Genomic DNA, 21,244 nt, shown 5'->3' with positions numbered 1-21,244 from the left:
TACTCATGGATACTTCTAAAATTAAGCTTTCTTTCCTCAATATATATTTATCCTTTGAAGTCTTAAACCTGAATATCAACTGTTTTATTTTATCATTTGTAATATCCAGCTAATCTCATTAAAAATCAAACAATTCTTTGATATTCTATTCTAAAATCGAGAAAGGATCTTCTTTCTTATTAAAATCATCTCGGCCTCCTTTTGAAAATTAACTACCAAATTTCCTCCTGCTTATTTTGGAGACCTTCAAGTTTAACATGTTCCTAATTTCATTCAAGAAATAAAAAGAAAATCCAAGAGATCACACAGCTGGTAATGAGGTTACTAACATCAATCAAAATAGAGATCATCTGTATATATTTTAATGCCCAATATTTGGCTCATCAAATATCTACAAAAAGATCACTAAGAAAGTAGAACATGGACAACTTTTATAAATATAAGCAATGCTACAGCAGGTCAGAAATGTTTTCTTTAAGTAGCACTAAGCACCAAGAATGACTGTATCACAAGCACCAAGAATGACTGTATGACCAAGAATGACTGAACATCAAATGGTTAGGATCATTTCCTTGTACATAGAGTAGACTCTATTTAAGCAAACTTAATATTCATATATGATTCGTACTATATATGAATTTACTGAAACTTTGTTAAATCTGATTATGGAACTAAATACTTTTCCTAATTTCAACAATTCTTTTAAAATATAGCGATTATTTTAATTATTTAATCATTTTTTAAGCTTAGAACTAAAATCAAGGATTCAGTGAAAAAATCCACATGCATGTTATTCATAATTTCCCAGAAAGGAATTCATTTATTTAGTTGCTCCTTATGAAGAAGACTATCATCCTCATCGTAACTGTTCTTCTATGAACTCCCCACAGCTCTTTTACATCTCTGCTGATACATTTAACTTGGAATACAATAAAAATAAATCTCAGAAGCAAATCTTCTGTTCTGTCTTTACCCAGCTTGGAAGGAGTGAAAGCATAAGTGGATGAAAAATGTATATTTACATTTGCAAACCAAATAACTGCTTGCCATTTCCTCTGAAGTGTTAAATGAATATTAATAGAAGGATTGTATTATTCCTTTTTTGTTTATAAAATGGGGAGGGGGATTTTCTGTTATGTTCATGCACAGTTTTCTCACAGATTTCCATGAGATTGCTTCTTGATGGATACTGTGGCATATGTCCCAGGAGCTCCATAGTTGAACAGAAAAGAACTTGAAAAGAATCCCAAAACATGCTTATTCACAGTCTATATTATTCTTCAATTGGGAGAGAAATTTGTTAAATGATATGGTGCCTGGAATTTTATGCAGTCTTTATAAAGAATGAAAACGTCCTTAATTCATACCAAACATTCAAGATTTATGTTAATTTCTACTTTAATTACTACTATGTTCAAATGAGCTTATTTAAAAAACAAAGACACTCTGAGGTAGCTTTATAACAAGAAATGGTTTTGAAATTGGAACTTTTAGTCAATTTAATGTTATGCATGAAATGATTTTTTATACAGACTTAATGGTATTGTGACACACAAGTTCTTCAATAAGCCACAGCTTAAAATTGCAGAAACCGTCCCTCAGGGACACGTCACTGGCAGATGCAGATTGCCAAGGTCAATTAAACTGATGTAGCTGTGCTGTCATATATGTAAAAGAGAAACCCACAAGCATATGACAAGTATATTTCTCAGTGTTTATAAAAAGATGTCAAGAATGTTATATTTTAGTACACAAATATAAATTAATTCTCCATACACAATAAAACAATACAACAGATATCGTAATGAAAAAGGATTATTAGTATTCTTTGGAGAGTTTGGTGTGCTATAAAACAATGGGGAGAATAAAAACTTTCAACACTTACAATAAAATGATACCTTGAAAACATAGATGAATTCACCTATGTCCTTGTTGTTTAATTTTTACATAACCTATTACTGAGTAGGACCAAAGCACAATGAAACTAAAAGACGAGCTGAGGCAGTAATCTCAGTAATTCAGTGCTGAAAGCAAAATCTCAGCAAGATCAAATAAATTCTAATTACAAGGCCAGGATATCAGAGTTCTGTTTAAATAGAATAACCTGGGGTAAGGAAGGGCCAGAACCAGAGAATGCCTCCAACTAAGAATATCAAGTCTGGATGGCTTGAGCTCTGTCTTCACATCTCCCTTCCACCTCTCAGTACTTTAATCAGTATGCTCTCCACAATGAAGATTCATCGTTTTCCTTCTGCCAGTCTCTCAAAAGGTAACCTTGATTCTGCACCTTCCTGCTCCTCCAGGTCCTCAAATACTGTCTCTTACTCTTTTTAGTAGATTGTATTTGTCATTTTCTCCTCTCCTCTCCTATTTAAAAAAAACTTTGTTTTTGACATGGTTATCTTTTTTCACTGACATCCTTATATCTTCCTTTACCCAATTTCTCAGTCATATACTTGGACTGCTTACTTGTCTAACCACCAAATTATTCCTCAAATGAAAGTATGGTCTCCACGGTCACCAAATTCTGTGACCTTAGTCTTCAGCCCTTTTGCCTTTCTGTAGCATCTAACAGTTGAATGACATTAATTTGATCTCCTTCTCTGATTTGCAGAATGCTCTTCTACCCTGGCTCTGCTTACCTTTAAACGGTTCTTCTTGGGCTCTAGCCCTTCCTCACCTCTTCATTTTCCTCTTCTCAGCTCTCAAATATTCAGTCCACTGCACTTTCTCTGTCAGAAATCATAGTCATTTAGGGCCTTCAATTTCATCTCTATAAAGATGGCCTCAAACTCTCCCTTGAGCTCTTCCTTTTTTTCTGGAACTTCTGGATGCCTGTTTAAGATTATAACTTAATGCTCTAATGTCCCTTCCAAATCATTGCATCCAAAACTCAGTTCACATGATTTATTATTGGTGACCTTACTTTTTCACCTGCTCTACTCATTGTGAGCACCAGTCTTACCTCTGCTTCACTCCTCAAACCTTCTACAGACCTGACTCCTTTCTCTTGCCCCAATGTCAGGAGAAGACCTTGTCCCACATTTCACAGAGAATATAAAAGCTATCACATGGGAATTCTCTTGTCTTCCCATCAGCAAAACTACAAACCTACTGGATCTATACATTTACTCTCTCTCTTCCTTTTTAATACCACCAAGGAATTCTCCCTCCTATCAGAAACCAGTCTCTCCACATGGGCCTAAGAATCCTCTCCTCTTACCGGGTAGGAATTTTGCCCCCATATGCTATATCCACTCTCTTCTCCATTAGCAGCCACTCTCTGCAAATTAGAGGTTTCCCATATGTAGGTACATACATGTACAGTAGTACCTCCCAATTTAAAACCATTCCAGATCTGCATTTGCCTCCAAAGCTTCACTGAAACTTTTTTCACTGAGATGATTAATTGGTTCCAGGTTGCCAAGTTCAGTGATTCTTCTCAGTGATCATCTCGCTTCAGTGCCTGAAATAGGGTGAGGTGAGTGAGGCAGCCAAATAACAAAATTTAAGGAGGTCCTTAGTCTCAGGGTCATGCAAAGGCCAAGTTGGACAGGCACCTAATGTTCCTCCCTCTTGTGTTCCTTGATTTCTCAGCAAAATTCAACAGATAACCACTTCCTCCTCATGAAAGTCTTTTAGCTTTGCTTCCATGACATCATACTTTCTGCTTTTCCACCTGTCCTCACAATGAGTTTTTAATCATCATGATTGCTTTTTCCTATTCCCTTTTTTTCTTTTCTTTCTTTCTTTTCTTTCTTTCTTTCTTTCTTTCTTTCTTTCTTTCTTTCTTTCTTTCTTTTTTTTGAGAAGGAGTCTTGCTCTGTTGCCCAGTCTATAGTGCAGTGGCATGACCTCCGCTCATTGCAACCTCTACCTCCCAGGTTCAAGTGATTCTTGTGCCTCAGTCTGCCAAGTAGCTGGGATTACAGGTGCTTGCCACCACGCTCAGCTAATTTTTGTATTTTCAGTAGAGACGGGGTTTTACCAGGTTGGCCAGTACCACTCCTGACCTCAAGTGATATGCCAGCCTCAGCCTCCCGAGGTGCTGGAATTACAGGCATGAGCCATCGCATCAGGCCCCAATTCCCTTCTTCAAAACTAAAAATAGAACTTACAAATCTTAGTATAATCCTTGAATCTTGTTTTCAAATATCTCAACATTCAGTCAGTTAACATGTTGTGCCAATCCATCCAATGAAAATTTTATCCTAGTTACTTCTTACATTCCATTAACGTCACTGTCAACTAAAGAACAATGTTAGAAAAAATAATCAATCAGCACTTATGGATCTCTAGTACATGGCAGGCACACTGCTGGATATTTCCATAGAATATCTTATTAGATCACAAAAGAACCCTTGAAGGTGGATATTATCATCCTCAATAAAGCCAAGAGGTAGCAGAGGCAGTATCTGAATCCAATTATTTCTGTCTCCAAAGTCCTGCTGCTTCTGACTTTGGGTGCAGGGGCAAGAGAAAGTCAGAATAAATAGACTCACTACAGTCTCTTAAAATTCAGCACTGGGGATCATGGGAGTAACTAAAATGAAGATAGGAATAGCAAAGAATTCTAGTCTTGGCTAGCTTCACAGATTCAGCCTTGAGAGCATCCTTTCCAATGAAATCTTCCCCCCCACCCCGCCGCCTTTCTGGTGAATTAACCACTAACGATTTTCTGTTACACTAGGCACTATGTGACTTTATTTCAATTATTTGTTTTACCTCTGCTACTCCTAAGTTCAGATGATATATTTAGGTCAGCTACTTCCCCAGCATCTAGCATATAATTGGCATATAAGCGGAATCTAATATATGTTTTTTGGTCTAAAAATGTAGTGTTTGTCCGTTCTATTTATTTAGCACTCATATTATTCTGTGTTAGTTATTTTTCTTCTAGGTCTTATTTTCACAATTAGAGAGTCAGTTCATTGTGTGGAGAAAAAGTGTTTCTACAGTGAGAAAGAATGGGCACATACTGAATGTCTTTTGATCGATTTAACTATTTAGTTTCCCGACTGCTATGGTTAGATAATTTTCAGTTTGAATATGCTGGTAGAATTCAGGCAGGGTAAAGTACAGATCTGATATTCTCCCTCACCCTGTTCAGGATAAACTTACGCTCCCTGAGTTGAATGGAAAAGATAGATGTCAATAATAGCCTATAGCAACTCCTTTTGTGTTATTTGTATTCTATTGGGAATTTCATTTCCATTTCCTAAACTGACCAACAAACCAATTCAGAATTAAAACAGTCCAAGCACTTCACCTTGATTTGCTTATTTCTCTGAAATAATTCTAAGACACTGAACTCCTTGAACATTGGATTTCATTTAACCTGGAAGAGATCTCCTCCTTGAAGTTAAGTATATAGGAATTGTTTTCAAATTCTCTGTTGGATCCCCAGATGCTGTACTTTGATTTGCTTATTTATATTCAATGATACCATCTATTTAAGACTGCAAACTCCTTGAAGGAATAGATCATCCTTTAATCTGGTTTGGACCATAATCATTATAATTCTCTGCACATTTGGGTGCTTAATATTTCTTGATAATTATGATACAGTGAAAAAATAGAAAGGGTATTGAAAATTTTATGTATACTTCTCAGTGAACAAAATTTTAAATGATGAATTATGTCATCAAATGATATAAACAATTACTGAAAGGGGTTAAGAAAAATGTTTCATATAAAATCCCCATTTGCTACATTTAGTGGAAAATAAAACAAATAGGAAACCAGCAGTAAATTATACTTGTGAAAATAATATTATGAAAATATAAGTGAACACTGAAAAATATTTTAATTAACAAAATAAATCAAATGGAAAAGATTCCCTAAATAGAGCTTTAAAAGTAAGTCTATGTGTGTCTGACTGCCATGACTAATTATGTATCCATGTAATGTGTGTTCAATTTGGGCTTATTTAAATAGCAGAAATGCTCATTAGCTGCAGTATATCTGTGAAGCTTCAGTAAACAGTTTAATGGTTTTTATGTTTAACCAATTTCATAAGTTCCTGTAATTTTAGCTTTAGCAGCTCATTAATGTTATTTTTTGATATCCATCTTACAGCTTTTTTTTTCCTTGTCAATCGTCAGTAGGCACACTCAATGCAAACTTAAAACACACAGTAGAATTTTGTTTAAACAATTTTAGTACATAAGTAAATGTGCAATTCAAAAGTATAGTTTCTTTATATAGAGAACTAGCTGTATTATCATGTACTCAAGAAATATCAACATTGGCAAAGGCCGTATCTAACAGGGATAAAACTGAGAGTAATGGAAAACATTTATTGAGTGCTTTCATCAGCATGTAGCTCATTCTGGGCTACGCATTGTATATACCATCTCTTTGAATCCTCACAAAATAGGTATATCTCAATTTTATAGTTGAGTAATGTGAGATTGAGATAAGTTACCAAGGTCACACCCTTAGGATTTAAACCTCACTAGAAATCAACTACATATGTAGTTGGAAAATGCCTGAAAAATCCACAGAAGCATTTGGAGATACACACCTAGACCTCAGATGAGGGCACTGTACCTTGGGATTAAATCAATCAGAAGTCTGGGTAAAGTTGCCAAAGAAAGAATACAAAAACAGGTGAAAACAGAATCACCCACTTATTTTTAAAGTGTCAGCAAGCATAACCTGAACTAAAGCTAGAGAATGATTCCTCGGAGTTACATGAGAATTAAAATATATCTGAGCCAAACAAGCCAAGTAAAGAGGTAATTTCAACAAATATCAAATACAAAAGAAATATAATGTAGGTAAATAGATTGATGACCTGGAGGTCAATGAACCATAAAAAGGTGACTCTTGGAGTTAAATGGTAAAGGCAAAATACAGAATTCTGAAAGGGGTTAAGGATAAAGTATCTGGCAAAGACATAAGACTGTGTATACAGGCTATTCTTCCTAGGGGTTTGGTAATTTTTAATAGGAAAAAAAGCAAGTCATTACCTTGCCTTCATTCATTCAATTAGCAAAAAAAAAAAAAAAAAAAAAAAAAAAACTTTTTTGATCCCTCATGTATTAAATCCTGGTGTAGGCACTGTGATAAGAGACCCATCCTTGTGTGTTGTAAATTTCATCTGGTAGAAGACAAAAAATGAAAAGTAAATAAGTAAGTGAACTATATGATAGTGAAAATGGTTATGAATAGGGTTACATGAAAGAGACTAGTATAAGATAAGGGAGGTGAGAAGCAGAAGGGGTGCTTTAGATCATAGCAATTATGAAGGGTCAGAGAGTGCCTCTGATGAGATGGCATCAGAGCCAAAACATAAAGCATAAGAATAAACCAGTCACGTTATGACGTAGAGGCAGATTATTCCAAGAAGCGGGAAAGGTGGCAAGGGTATTAAGGATGAGATGCAGTTATAGCACATGAGGAGTTGAAGGAAGGTTTTACGTGGGTTAAGGAAAGCAAGGAAGACAAGAGAAGAAGTCTGAGAAATAGGGGCCAAACCAATGAGCGTGTTATAAACTGTGGTAAGAAGTCTATCACAATAAAATAGGACAGCATTGGTGGGTTTAGAACAAAAATATGAAACTAAATAATATCTGTTTAGAAGCTCATTCTAGTAGGATTATATGGAAGTGAGAGTAGAAGCAGGATGACCAGTCTTAGGAAACCATTCTCAATGCAAAGTGAAAACGTCCAGCGTCTGACCATTTCCCTCAACAGAAGGAGGGCTGGCTGGCCTTCAAGACACCTCACAAATACAACACTTTCATATGCGTTTGACCTTACTGTTAATTTTCAGTGCAGACATTTAGAATAAGTCACTTCATTCTTTTCATTCAACCATTTATTCATCTCTTCACTCATTCATCCATTTGGTGAATATTTATTGAGTTAAGGACTGTGCTGGATCTTTGGGTTAAAATATAAATAAAGCACCCTGCAGTGGTACTGTCAGTATACTTTAGAATATATAAGATATACAGAGTGAAATAGAAGAGCAAGAATCAAAAAGGAGAAGCATATTTAACTACATGGTCCCTATGTGTATGTAGGAAACATATTTAATCTACATGCCTCTTTAGATTTCCAGGACCACAATTCTGGAATAAAATTCAAATAGCTAAACACTAAAAACATTTCATGAATTAGCAATGATATGTTTTTCCACCTTTACTCTATTATTTCTTATATACCTTATAATCTAGACAAAGAAACTCCCCCATGTACTTATCCAGCCTGTTTAACTATAACTGGAATGTGCTTTCAATCCCTGTCTCTGTTCTCCTAATTCCTACCCAATCCTCAACTATTACAAATGTCACTGCCTCCATAAAACCTTTTAATTCTTGCTGCTGGGCATCATCTCTCTACCCTGTATGTTACACCAGCAATTTATCTGTTTCTCCTGAGTCACTTTCTACCAAAAGGTAACTTCATTTGCATGCATCTTTCCTCCTTTATTAGACTGCAAGCTCCTGCAGACGGGGACAATGTACTTATTTTTGTGAACTTTAGAGAACCTAAAAGAATCTTGTATAATTAATACAAAACACATATAATAAATACAGAATGAAAGAATGGGAAGTAACATCCCACAAGTATGTAGGAGGGCAGATTAGAAGGATGTCAAAATTAAATTGAAGCATTTGGTTTTAATCCCACCATCAGGGAAGAACAGTTTTAGATTCCAAAGTATGAGAGTAATGTGATGAGACGGGTGATGTAAAGTTCATTTGGCAACAGTATGCAAATATAGGGAGAAACGCTGGTCACGTTAAACCAAACGAATTGTAAATACACTTTGAGGAGGGCTTGGAAGATCACTGGATATTTGGCAAACACATACTATATAATATGCTTGTCATTCTTTCACATACTTGTATGGAAAAAATGGTTAGGTAAGTCTTAAAAACACTTTAAAGAGCTTCAGAATTACAAAATATAACAAGTATGGTCGTTAAAGGGGAAAAAAAGGTTAGCACCAGATAGCATTAATCCACATACTGTTGGGCAGGATCCTCAAATGGATGTTAACATGAATACCAGTTTCCTCCTCCAACAATGGCAGTATATTACATTTGAATTGAGTAGCTTCCGTATTTTGGGAGTACATATTAAATAAGATGTAATGTAATTTTCCAATATATACAATAGCATACATGCAGGTCAATGTCTTCTTCTTTTGAGACAGAGTCACTCTGTTGCCCAGGCCAGAGTGCAATGGCATGATCTTGGCTCACTGCAACCTCCGCCTCCTGGGTTCAAGTGATTCTCCTGCCTCAGTTCCCCGAGTAGCTGGGATTGCAGGCGCACGCCACTACGCCGGGCTACTTTTTGTTTTTTCAGTAGAGATGGGGTTTCACCATGTTGACTGACCAGGCTGGTCTCAAACACCTGACCTCAAGTGATCCACCCGTCTCGGCCTCCCAAAGTTCTGGGATTACAGTCGTGAGCCACCATGCCCGGCCAAATGTCTAATTTAACCACAGTATTTTAGATAGGGATGTTGTCCTATTTATATTGTGCTTTGAGCCAAGAACACAAATGCAAAGTAATTAACAATAATAATCTCATTCTGCAATACAAAATACATATCATTAAGAACCTTAGTATAATTTATATTATCATTTTATAATTTAATTAAATCTTACATCTTGATTTTACATCTCAGAGCGGCTTAGTTTAGTTTAACATTTCACCAACATATTAGGTTTCAGAATAACCTTTTACTATACTATAAGCTAACTAGTATTTAAAAGAAAAATATTATAGGCTGTGGTCAATAAAGCTCAGTTTATCTATTACACTGTCTGTACCTATTACATTCAATACATCTATTACACTCACTGTATGTTCAAAACCATTGGCTATGTTTTATGATTTCTGTTCTCTGAAACAATTACGTGATTTTTGTTTCCACTTTCTACCTTCTTTCCCTAACAAAACTTTGTTACATGCCACTGCTCTACTTCTTATATGTAATCTTTGATTTGAGGGAAAACCACTGATTTATCCACTGTCTCCCTGTAAGAATGTATATGATATCAACCACTAGTGAAACCTGGAAAATAAAGATAAGGAAAGGCTCTGAACAGAGCTATTCATTGGGGAAACAAACCTATTCCTATGCAGTTATTAGAGGAAAGTAAAATAATTACAGAAATATCATGTTGTGCTTCAAATGGATATCTAAGGCAGTTGTAAGTGATGTGATGTTGATTCCAAATCACTTTCAACACTGTTATCAGTTTGACCTCCCTCCTCATCACCTCCACCCTTTTAAAATAATTCCAAAGAAAAACTGTGCAAGGATTCCATTACTTTGGATAGTTATTCTGCAGAAATGCTAGTACTTACATTAGATTCCACTACTTCATCCTCACCCTGCACAGTGTATTTCATAATAGAAAGATGATTAATCTTTCAACCAAAGAAAAATATTTCTGATAATAAGAACAATTTTTGAAACATGTGCAGTGTTCCAATTAGGTTCCTGAGAATTCTTCTTGCCCAAAATATAATTAAAAGCAAGGCAATGTACAAAGAAGACAAAAATAGTTCATTTTCATCATTTGGCAATCGATACAAAGGATCTATCCATGTTATTATTCAGGCATTTTAAAATAACACGGCAGCACATGAGGAACTATGTGTATTAGTAAAAAGTGGACGGGAGGTAGAGAGAGTACCATGGAATAAAACTGTCCCTTGATGTCATAACCTCCTTAAAATATTTACCATCAGAAAATCAACAGTAACAAAAGCTGACTTTTTTTCTCTTCATATTATGGAATATGAGAGGCTTCTGGATTTCCAGAATAGATGCCACATATACTCTTTTATCACACTTTTAAGAAGCTGTTATTTAAATGATAGGCTATAACGCCTTTCATTCATTAATTAAATCAATGAATAGCTCCTGTTGTAGGCGTTAAGATATAGCAGTGAAAAGACAGGAAGATGATGTATAATAAATTCCAATTTTAGTCATTCTCTGCTTCCTTAGTTCTAGTTAATAGAACTAAGTAATAGTTATAGTAATAGTTAATGTAATAGTTAATGTAATAGTTAATAGTCTAGTAATAGTTAATGACTGTTTTCAGTCATTCTCTATTTCCTTAGTTCTAGTCCCCTGCTTCAGTTGTTCAACAGCAAATCCAAATTCAACACACCACCCTTTCACTCATATCTCTTCTATCTGCTACATTTGTGAGTTCTGTCAGCACTATAAACACCTGTTTACCTCCCAGCTACCTACCTCACATCCAATCCCTTTATCAAGCAGATAACCAAATCCTGACTATTCTACTTAAGAAATATATCTTGATTCTGAATTTTCTCCTGTATTTCCACTTCCTCTAACTTAGTCATGGTAACTACTGAAAACAATTATTTTAATCATTTAACTAGTCTTTCTTCATTCCAGGCCATCTTTCTCAAAATTACCGACACTGTGTAGTTCCACACTCCTGATGCTGCCTTCCATGTAAAGAAACAATCATTTGTATAACATTCAGGGTGTTGCATTGCACCTTTCTCGCCTCTCTCCAAAACGCTAAAATAGAATTCAAATTAGTGAATCTGGAAGAAGAAATGAGGCGTATATAATCCACCCTTGTCAAACCTATAACTTGAGAGCTGCCCATTTGAGCATAGGTTCTCTTTCTCCCCTTATACTGAAAATGTTATTGGGCCATAACGGCATTTACTGTGTGGGATCAAACCCTGTGACTGAATAACTCTACCTAATTCAGGAACCAAATTTAGAAAATGCATTTGCCAACTAATATGAACCATCTCAAAATGTGGTTGCTTATTTTCTAGCCCCCAACTATTTGAAGATTATTACAAATGGTGCAAAATCCAAGCAGAGAGAGGGAAGCTCTAACACCTGCTAGAATTACCTCATTCAAGACAAAGAGCTCTTCCTTATTTAAACCTCCTCATTTGTCACCTGCACATCTAGAGCATAAAATTCAAAATCCCTACTTTAGCATATAATCCTTTGACTCCACATACACTTTAGCCATATTTCCTTCCATCTTATCCCTACCTGCTCCCTACCCTTATGTAACCACACACCATCTGGTTCAGCAAAACAGAATGCCTCCCCATTGTCTGGGCATATGAGGTCATTTTGTCAGCCCATACTTCTGTATATGATGTTCTCTGTAACAGGGAAACTCCTACTCAAGCTCTAAAACCCATTCCAAATGTGATCTCAAATTAGCACACTGTGTTGCTATATATGTATTTACATGTCTGTTTCTCTCATTAGCCTATGGGTCCCTGAAGGGCAATGACTCTTTTACTTATGTCTGTATTCCTAGTGCCTGAGCAGTGCCTGGAACACAGTCGTGCATCAAGAAATCTTCATTGCACGGTGAATAATGAGAGAATGAATAGTAGAAATCATAAAATAAAAAGTTCTATTTTAGAAATACAAATGAAAAATTCAGACCTTCATTTATGAAGATGAGAACATGCATGAAGTAAGTAGGCTGATGACAACTTTGTAAAGACATATATTTTTTACAGCTTTTTAAAATGACTGTAAAATGACTATTTAATCTAACAGTGTGGTGTTGAGCAAATTGCATAATCTCCCTGTGGCTTCCCTCCCTTCCACCCCCGTTCCACCTGGAAACTCCTACACATCACTCAGACTTCAATTTACAACCCACTTCCTCTAGGAAGCTTCCCTGAATGCTTAGACTCTGTTCTGTGCTTCCTTGGGAATCTAAACTTCTCAAAGTACAATTTATTGTAATTATGAGTCTCCCCCGTTAAAATGTGCATTCTTGGAGGCAAAGTTTGCATTTCTCTTTTCACTGCTTTATCCCTGAAACCTACCTTAAAAGAGAGCCTGCACTAGCCATCATATGTTATCTAAAAACCTGTGAAGTGAGGGGATTAGAATATATGATCTCTTAGGTCCCTTCTAGCACACTTAGAAATATAAATAAGGAACATCCTAATGCAAGTTATTGTGTTGTATCCAGTGTATTATACCAGACTGATTACTTTAGTTCTTAATGTTAAGTAAGAATGTCATTCATTCTTACTTAATCCCTACTAAGTCCCTTCCTCTAATGTTTTGCCATTAGTCAAAAAGATATCCTAACTAGCAATATAGTGCAGTGTTCTTTAATCTGTTCTTTGAAACTTCATTGTAAATATTTGTTTATTAAAATGCATGCAACAGTGAAAATCTGACCAATTATGATAGCTTCTCAAATCAATATTCCATTTCCTTCTTCCCCTTTATTTTTGATATGAGAAATTTTGTAAGCTGAAGGCCATAAAGAGTGGCTAGTTGTTCAAAGAAAATTTTGCCACCAGTAGCTTCTATAAGAGATGTTTTGTTGTTTGAAAATAGAACATGATGGTAACCAAAACTGGGGTTTCTTAAAATGTCCTAGCTTTCTCAATTTCATTATAAATTACCAAATAAGTTACATTTTAATAAGGAGTAAATCAAATCAAACATACTGATTCCGGGTCTTTTAAAGCATAGGTAATTACCATTTCTGAATACTTAACCCATCTAGTGCTAACATTAAAACATTTTCGCAGGTTTTCCCAATACCTAAACAATTGAGAAAAGAAAAATGGACACATTTGAACAATTCTTGACTTTTTGCATCATCAGAATCTTAGCAAGCCATTCCTTAACTAACTGGCAATTTCTAGTTCCGAGTTAGGCCAGAACAAGGCAAATTAACCCATGGCCTGCACCTTTTCTCAGTATGGGGGCAAGTGAATCAAAGGTACACTCAAAGCTGCTATTGACAGAATGTTTGATTTACCCCATGAGGCTTTCAAAAACTTTTCTGAGGGCCTTCTAATAAGAGGAACTGATGAGTGATTTAAAAATCTTTTTTTTTTTTTTTTTTTTTCCTGAAAACACTCCCTTATGGAACTAATTGCAATCAATGTTATCAAGGGAGTTGATTTCTGAGAGTTGCATTAAAGATTCAGAATTATCTAGGTTTTGTGTTTCCTTGTTATCTCTAGTTCCTAGTGAGTGAGCAGAAAGAAAATGAAGGCAGTGGGTGAAGTATATAAATTCCTTTCCTAAGAGAAGGGTCATATCTTCCCTGGCTGTGCCCTGAGCTCAGTCACCTTGTCTCCGTGCTACCGAGCAGTGTGGTGCAACATGATGCTGAGTCCATCACTATTCATCCTAACGTCTTCCTTCTGAAAACATGGGTTTTTAATCTTAGTTATGTAATCCCATAATTTTCAAGCATTTAAAATCTCAAACTTAGCTGAAAATTCAAAACTGCCTTTCTTTCCTTAAAATACAAATGAACAATCCTTATACTAAACAAACAAAAAAAATTGGTCCAATTTCACCATTTCTAAGAGGAAGAACCAAAGTCATTTAAAATATGTGCTTTTACATATCATATTTTAGAAATTCAAAATGGAGATTTCTAACAACTAAAATAGTTGAAAATTGTTTTCAATGGCATGAAAACATTAGAATTGATAATAGTTTAAAATATATAATACAGTTACAGACTGTTCAATCTTTTTTCAGGAAAAAAAATCTAACCAAATATATTGAACATTTTCTTATTAAAAATATCATGAATGTATGAGCATCTGCTTCACTTATTTACAAAGTCATGTTGACAGAGCCTCCAAGGTTCCTGATGAAGTCTTGATATTCAAATGATTTTATTCCTAAACAACATGAATAGCTACATAAAAGTTAATATAAATCAATTTAATTACTAAAATGTGGTTTTGTTACAGATTAATAATAACATCTGTAACTTAAGCTTACTATATGCTAGGCCTATATGTAAATGCTTTACATATATTTTTAATTCATTTCTTCTAAATAACTCTAGCATGTTGATACTATGGTCATCCCCCTTACACCATGAGGACCATGAAGAACAGGGAGACTAAGTAATTCTTTAAGACGATGAAGTTAGAAGGAGAGCCAGGTTTCCAGCTAGGCAACCAGGCTCCAGAGACCCTACTCTCAGCCAATATACCAGATAGACTCTAATTAGTGTAATAGTTTTTGTATTATGAAGAATGCAACAATTTATGCCACAACAAAGGAAAAATTCATAGCAACAGAATAATAGAATTATTTTCTAACTTTTATATTTTCTAAGAAAAATAAACCAAGCAGATCCCATCATAGGAAAAAATAGTAACTCATAATAAAATTAATTCCCTAACATGAATCAAGTCAAGTCAAATGCACTAATATTTCTGTGGATCTATTATGGGCACACTAATATGTCAGTTGCTATTGTGACTACAGTTTAGTATAAAGGTACACTCCTTGTCCTCCTTGGAGTTTATACGATAATTTGAAAATAAAATAGATTCTGGAAGATCACAGAAAATAAAACTTTACAAAGTCAAAATTTCAAATAATGAAAGAGTGGTTGTGGTACAATGTATGGAAGAGGCACAGAATCACAGAATGAGCTAAAGTACATTCATTCAGTTGTCTGAAAGCATATTCAACAAACCGTACAATTATGTCATCCAGATCTCCTAGGAATGTGAGGACAAGGTCAACCTTATTGCCTCGGTTGTAAAAATGAAGCCATGAGATTACTGAAAGGGGAAAAGAATTCTTACTAATTCAAAACTAGCAGAAATTTGGGCCCACTTAACAACTGGCAGTTTGGTTCCAACAAGAAAGAGAAGGAGAGATACACTATAAAACAAACAATAAATCAATTAAACCTGACATTGTACCAACAAACAAAAAGAAACATAATTCAATTCAATAAATACTGACAATAGTGTTTAGCAGAAGAGGAAACGTACTATATTAGGAATTATATCTATTTATATCATATATAAATATGTATTCATATATTTATATTATACATATAAGTATAGATAAAATATACATAGTACATATTTTCAATAAATGTTTAGAACTTTCCAGTGACTTGGAGAATATTGTAAAGGAGAAATGCAGCTTACAGAAAGTTTGTGGCTTTAATCTTCCTGATAAGCCTTTATAGTCTATTCTAGAAAAATAAAATCCAAGTTATCATGCGATAAGATTCTGGTAATCCGTAATCCATTCTTAGAGGGAATATGAGGAGACTTTTTTAAGTGGACCATTTTTGAGTTTTCTTCACCAAGAATAGATAATGTAAGGCTGGGGTAGGCATCAACTTCGAGTCAAGCAATTAGACACCATTGCTTTCAAAATTCGAGCTAGTGTTTAATGAAGTATTCAATTAAATATGGCTGATGCAGGCATAGATAACTTCCATGCAACATGGATATGGAATATGTAGTCTTTTGTTCCTACTTCCCACTCCCTGGTAGCAATCCAAAAAGTGATGGATGCGAAATATAATTATGTAACGTAAATGATGATTACTTTATCACTCTTATTATCCTTAGTCGCGCGGCAATGAATATAATTAGCAACTACATAATCAGCAACATATCTTATCCAAGTTTATTTATAAATTTTGATATACTTATCCTTTTCCATAAGCTCGTGAGGCACTTATCATTTTTATGACAGGAAATGTTATTAGCAGATATATTAGTGCATAACACGTGAAAAAAGTTATTTTTACATTCTCCATTGTGAAAACAAATTTAGATAAAGCTTACCAAAGATGTGGTGTAATATTTCAGAAAATACTGACAATTGAAAAATGTAATCTCCTTTCAGTTTTCCAATTAGCTTACCTTTTCAGGTTCTTATTACTGATATATTTGAGATTTTAAAAGTATTTTCATTTAAAATATTATTGTAATCAGACTGCTGAGAGTGCCATTTATCACTACTTTATATGTACTCTGTCAAGTTTACTTCATTACTTGAATTTTTCAGCATGTCTTTATGTAATGCATTTACCAAAGATTTTCTGTTTTACCACTATGAAATGTGCCCTGTGTTGGATGCTGGGAGGAATAATTCAACAGGGAATGGAAGAAAACATAGCTGGATACAAAGAATGTATATAAGACCAATTGATGATGTTCTCAAGTATTAAGAAGTGGAAGCTTTATACCATAGTGTAAGATAACATTGGTACATTTAATAAATACTGTAATTAGAAATTTGAACTGGGGTAAAATTTTAAACTTTGGCTATGGGGAGTACTAATGGTACCATTTGCAACAACAGTAAAGTTGAGAAAAGAACTGCTTTAGGTAAATCTGCTAAGGTGAACTTTTTTTTACTTTGTGCAAATCTCTCTTAATGTACACATTCCTCACGTTGTAATAAAATTAATTGATTACAGATCTGCCTCCACACCTAGTCTATGGAATTTTAAATTCCATGCAATGACTCGCTCATTTTCGTACTCTCTAGAATACATTTTGGTACTTGGCATTCATTAGGTACTCAGCAAATGTTTGTCACATGCACGAACAAAAATTTAGTATGAAAAGAGAAATGGGGAGTGGAAAACTAGATTTCAGAGTCATTTTTACACAAACAGGAAATAGTGCCTACTGTAAGTCTAGCCACTGTCTGGCACACAGAAGTTCAATTATATATCTTGAGGAATGAATGCACATACGAATGGACAAATGAAAGAATGAACAAGACATTCAGTTCACTGAAGAAATAAATATATTAAGGAGAGAAAATGAACAAATTCTGAACTTAGGAAAGGAAAAAGCTAGAGGAAGAAAAGCAGTCAGTGATAGGGTTGGAAAGGAATAGTTAAAAGACGAAACAAGGAAATAAAGTGTCACAAACAAGAATGTGTTCTAGTTTTGTTTCCAAGTCTTTCCCATTATTTCATTTTAATTCTGACAATAGTTCTGAGAGGTTGAAAGATAAGGTATTATTATGCTTGTTTTTTTAGTAGATAAAGAAATTGAGCCTCAGGAAGTTTAAGTGACTTGGAGGAGAGCATTTTAAACAGAATTCTTAACATTCTCAATTATAAAATGTAGAAAATATAATAAGGACTGAAAAAATGTCACTGCATTTGACATGTAGTTCATTGAAGTCTGTGCAAAGTGAGGTTGAAAAGGAGAAAAGTAGAGGGGTGGAAAGAGAAGTAAACATTTTAAGAGATGAATGCATTAAAACAGGTATCACATACGTGATTATCACTAGGTACCATGCAGAAATGACATCACATAGTGCTAGGATGGGGCGGAATTTATGGTAGAAGACGGTTAACATGAATATCTTCTCTTCTTACCCAAATGGACAGCTTGCTTCCAATAAAATGCTTTTCATTGTATTTTACATATATGTGTGCACATGACAGTTTTCTGACTTTGAAACTTTAAGATTTTAAATTTATTGAGTAAGATCTTCTTGATCAAATTCTAACAAATACTGCTTCTGTGACTCCTTTCTTTAATGTTTTCCATCCAAAAGAACAGTATCAAAAACATTTGGATGGAGTCCAGGAATGAATGCTATCTCACATTGCAGCTCTGCCAGCTCCCCTCTCACTTGGAGAATAACGTCTTATTAATGTAAATATGGAAGGCTCCTGGTAAAGTTAGTAATTGTACTTAAGGATAATTTCTACAGGCAGTTTATAATTTCAAATCAGAAGAGGAAAAAAAAAAAAAAACATAGCGAAGAAACCTTTTTTTCCTTGACTTCTCTAAATGTGTAAGAGGTGGCATACATGAAGTACTAGAAGAAATATACACAGTAAATTCTGTAATAAAATGCACAAATTGTGAAATGACCTAGTCAAACTTGAATAGATGAAATTTTCTCCTTCATATTTTATATGCTAACTTAAATATTTTATTCTTCATACATACATACACAAATACACATGCCCGCGCACACACATACAAGCACAAGCTTATAAAATCGTATCTGAGATTGCTGTTTTCTGAGTCAAATCTGTTTAGGTTTGTTTAGGAAAAGATAATTTTTATTAATATTAGGATTGCCAATTATGGAACATAAGTTTAAATACTTAAGCTAACCTTTTTGGATAGGCAAATAATCAACAGAATTGCTAGTTAAACATGATTCAACATTTTACTCAAATTTTGGTGATGTGCATAGTATTTAATAGTTAGAAGAATGGGATTTTTAAGATAATATAAGCAGTTTACGTATTATTCTTTTTTCCTTCCTGAATTCAGTTAAATAAATAAACCATACTCTGACTGTGTCTACATACCACATAAATGTCCACATAAAAAGTGACAAATTTAGGCCATCATCCAGCTATTTGAAAACATTTATCTTGATGACATTAAACATCTGGATGTTTCCAAATACCAAGATGTTTGATGTCCTGCAGATAAAATATCTGATGACTAGCTGAATCCTTTACTTATCTGTGGCATAAAAATATACATTTTCATGTATATATCTCTTCCAACTTCAGACAAAAAAATGTAATTTTACCATGGATATAGTAGGAAGTCATAGACAGGAATCATCAGGTTTAGAGAGATTTTTGGTATGGTTGTTCTTAATGAATCTCTGACCTAGAAAAACATATTTTATTTTCCCTTCACAGAACGACAGAGTTAACTGTCATTTCAATAATATGAATTAAAAGGTAAAAGGATTTGTAAAATGAAGGTACCTATACACATAAGCTTTCATCTATAATGACCTACAAAAACACTGTATGTGGGAAAAGTATAATATAAAGTAGTCTTATTGACTGAATCATTATTCAATTGAAATGTTATATAAAACATTTCTTTCTCTCATTATCTTTTCAAAAAACATTTTGTTTTTTCTTAGCATGTTCATTTATGACATCCAGGTGAAAATGACAGACATTTAAACTTTCTAATTTGATAATTCTGACGTCTGAAGTGATGATCTGGCACAAGGATGGTAATAAACACAAATTCTATTTTTGGCCATTCATTAGATTTTAATTTGTCTGAATCATTGAAGACTGGCTGTTCCAACTACTCTGCCTCATTTTCTTACTCTAGTCTAATTGAAGAAAAAGCAATTCTTCTATAAGAAACAAGGCAAATACTGTTATAGAGTAGAATATGTGTTTTAGTTATAAAAGAAAGATTAATGTTCTTTTCAATTCTTGCCACTTTAAAAATAATTCTGTATAAGCATTAAATACCATTTCTAAGCCTTTTGAATAAAGATTGCTTTTACATCTTAACTGGAAAGAAAATAAATGTTAAAGTGAAAACAATTCCCTGAAAGCTAGAAACTATTATTGCACTAAAATAATAGACAATTGCATCACACATTTCAGCTCCCAGCACTGTACCTTTAGGATCACTCAGAACTGAACCAAAGGCACTGATGACCACATCGGCTTTCAGATGGACCATCTGATCTTCATCTTCGTTCCATTTTCCAGTTTCATCTTGCTCTGTCCGAACAAATTGCAAAGCAGTAATTCTCCCACCTTTTACTATAACCTTCCGTGGGGACAGGAATGGCAGAAATTCACACTTTTCTTCCTTAGCAAGTTCCATCTAAAACAAAACAGAACAGAAAAGAAACTTGAAAATGTTTTTTATTCCATACAGTATTTGATTTCTAATTGAATTATACATGCTAAAGCTTATGATATTAAGTCAATATGCAGCTTTTTCTTTCACCAAATCTGAGTTTCAGTTACCAGTTATTTGCATTTTGTAAATCACTGACTCAAGGAGTCTTGAATTGGAGTAGTAATGTGGACGTTTATAGATCACGACATCATAAGGTATTTCTCAAGTTTTAAGTACTGCATGCTCTACATTTGGTAGTTTGTGAGGTTTCTGACCATAGTAGCCTATTATTTTTATGTTTTCAATTCAGTAGATTAAGCTCTCTTTTTAAATCATGCTGCATATTAAAATAAATACTTCTGTTTATTACCAGGCTGCATATATCCAAGCTGGAAAAAAGTCAATAAAGTGGGTGAGCCAATCTGTGCAAGTACATGATTAGAATGGTAGGTAGGAGAAAAAGACTAGAGAAACTCTGCAGAACTAAGAAATTTAAAAAAAAAAAAAAAAATTTCTTCCTTTTATAAAACCACAGAAGCAAATACTATAAATGAAAAATTGAAGACAGTGAAAAAAGCATGTTCTCCTGATGAATCCCCAGTTCTTCCCCATTTCCAACATAATTCATTCTGCCATAAAATCTGGATACCCCAGTTTCTGTTTGTTTTCATATGCATCATGGAATGTTCATTGAGACAGAATATTAATATTGACTCATTTGCTTATTTTTCCATTAATTGCTTTTGGAGCAATCCAGACCTTTGTCAATGTAATCAGAAGTACTATGTTCAATGTTCTTTTCTTTTTTTTTTTTTTTTTTTTTTTT

At 34.2% G+C, this 21,244-nt stretch overlaps 1 protein-coding gene across 1 annotated transcript in view; it reads right to left on the bottom strand.

Annotated features, from left to right (window-relative positions):
- The window catches only part of DPYD (dihydropyrimidine dehydrogenase), an 875,642-nt gene that overhangs the window by 476,481 nt on the left and 377,917 nt on the right, over positions 1 to 21,244 (bottom strand). The window contains 1 exon segment of the mRNA XM_017850609.1: positions 20,190 to 20,400. Within this exon segment, the coding sequence (XP_017706098.1) occupies positions 20,190 to 20,400 (211 nt within the window).

This window comes from Rhinopithecus bieti, unplaced genomic scaffold (assembly GCF_001698545.2).
Source record: "Rhinopithecus bieti isolate Rb0 unplaced genomic scaffold, ASM169854v2 scaffold_1887, whole genome shotgun sequence".
Taxonomy (NCBI): Eukaryota; Metazoa; Chordata; class Mammalia; order Primates; family Cercopithecidae; genus Rhinopithecus; species Rhinopithecus bieti.
The sequence above is the reverse complement of the archived record's forward strand: the minus strand, read 5'-3'. Positions and strand labels throughout refer to the sequence as shown.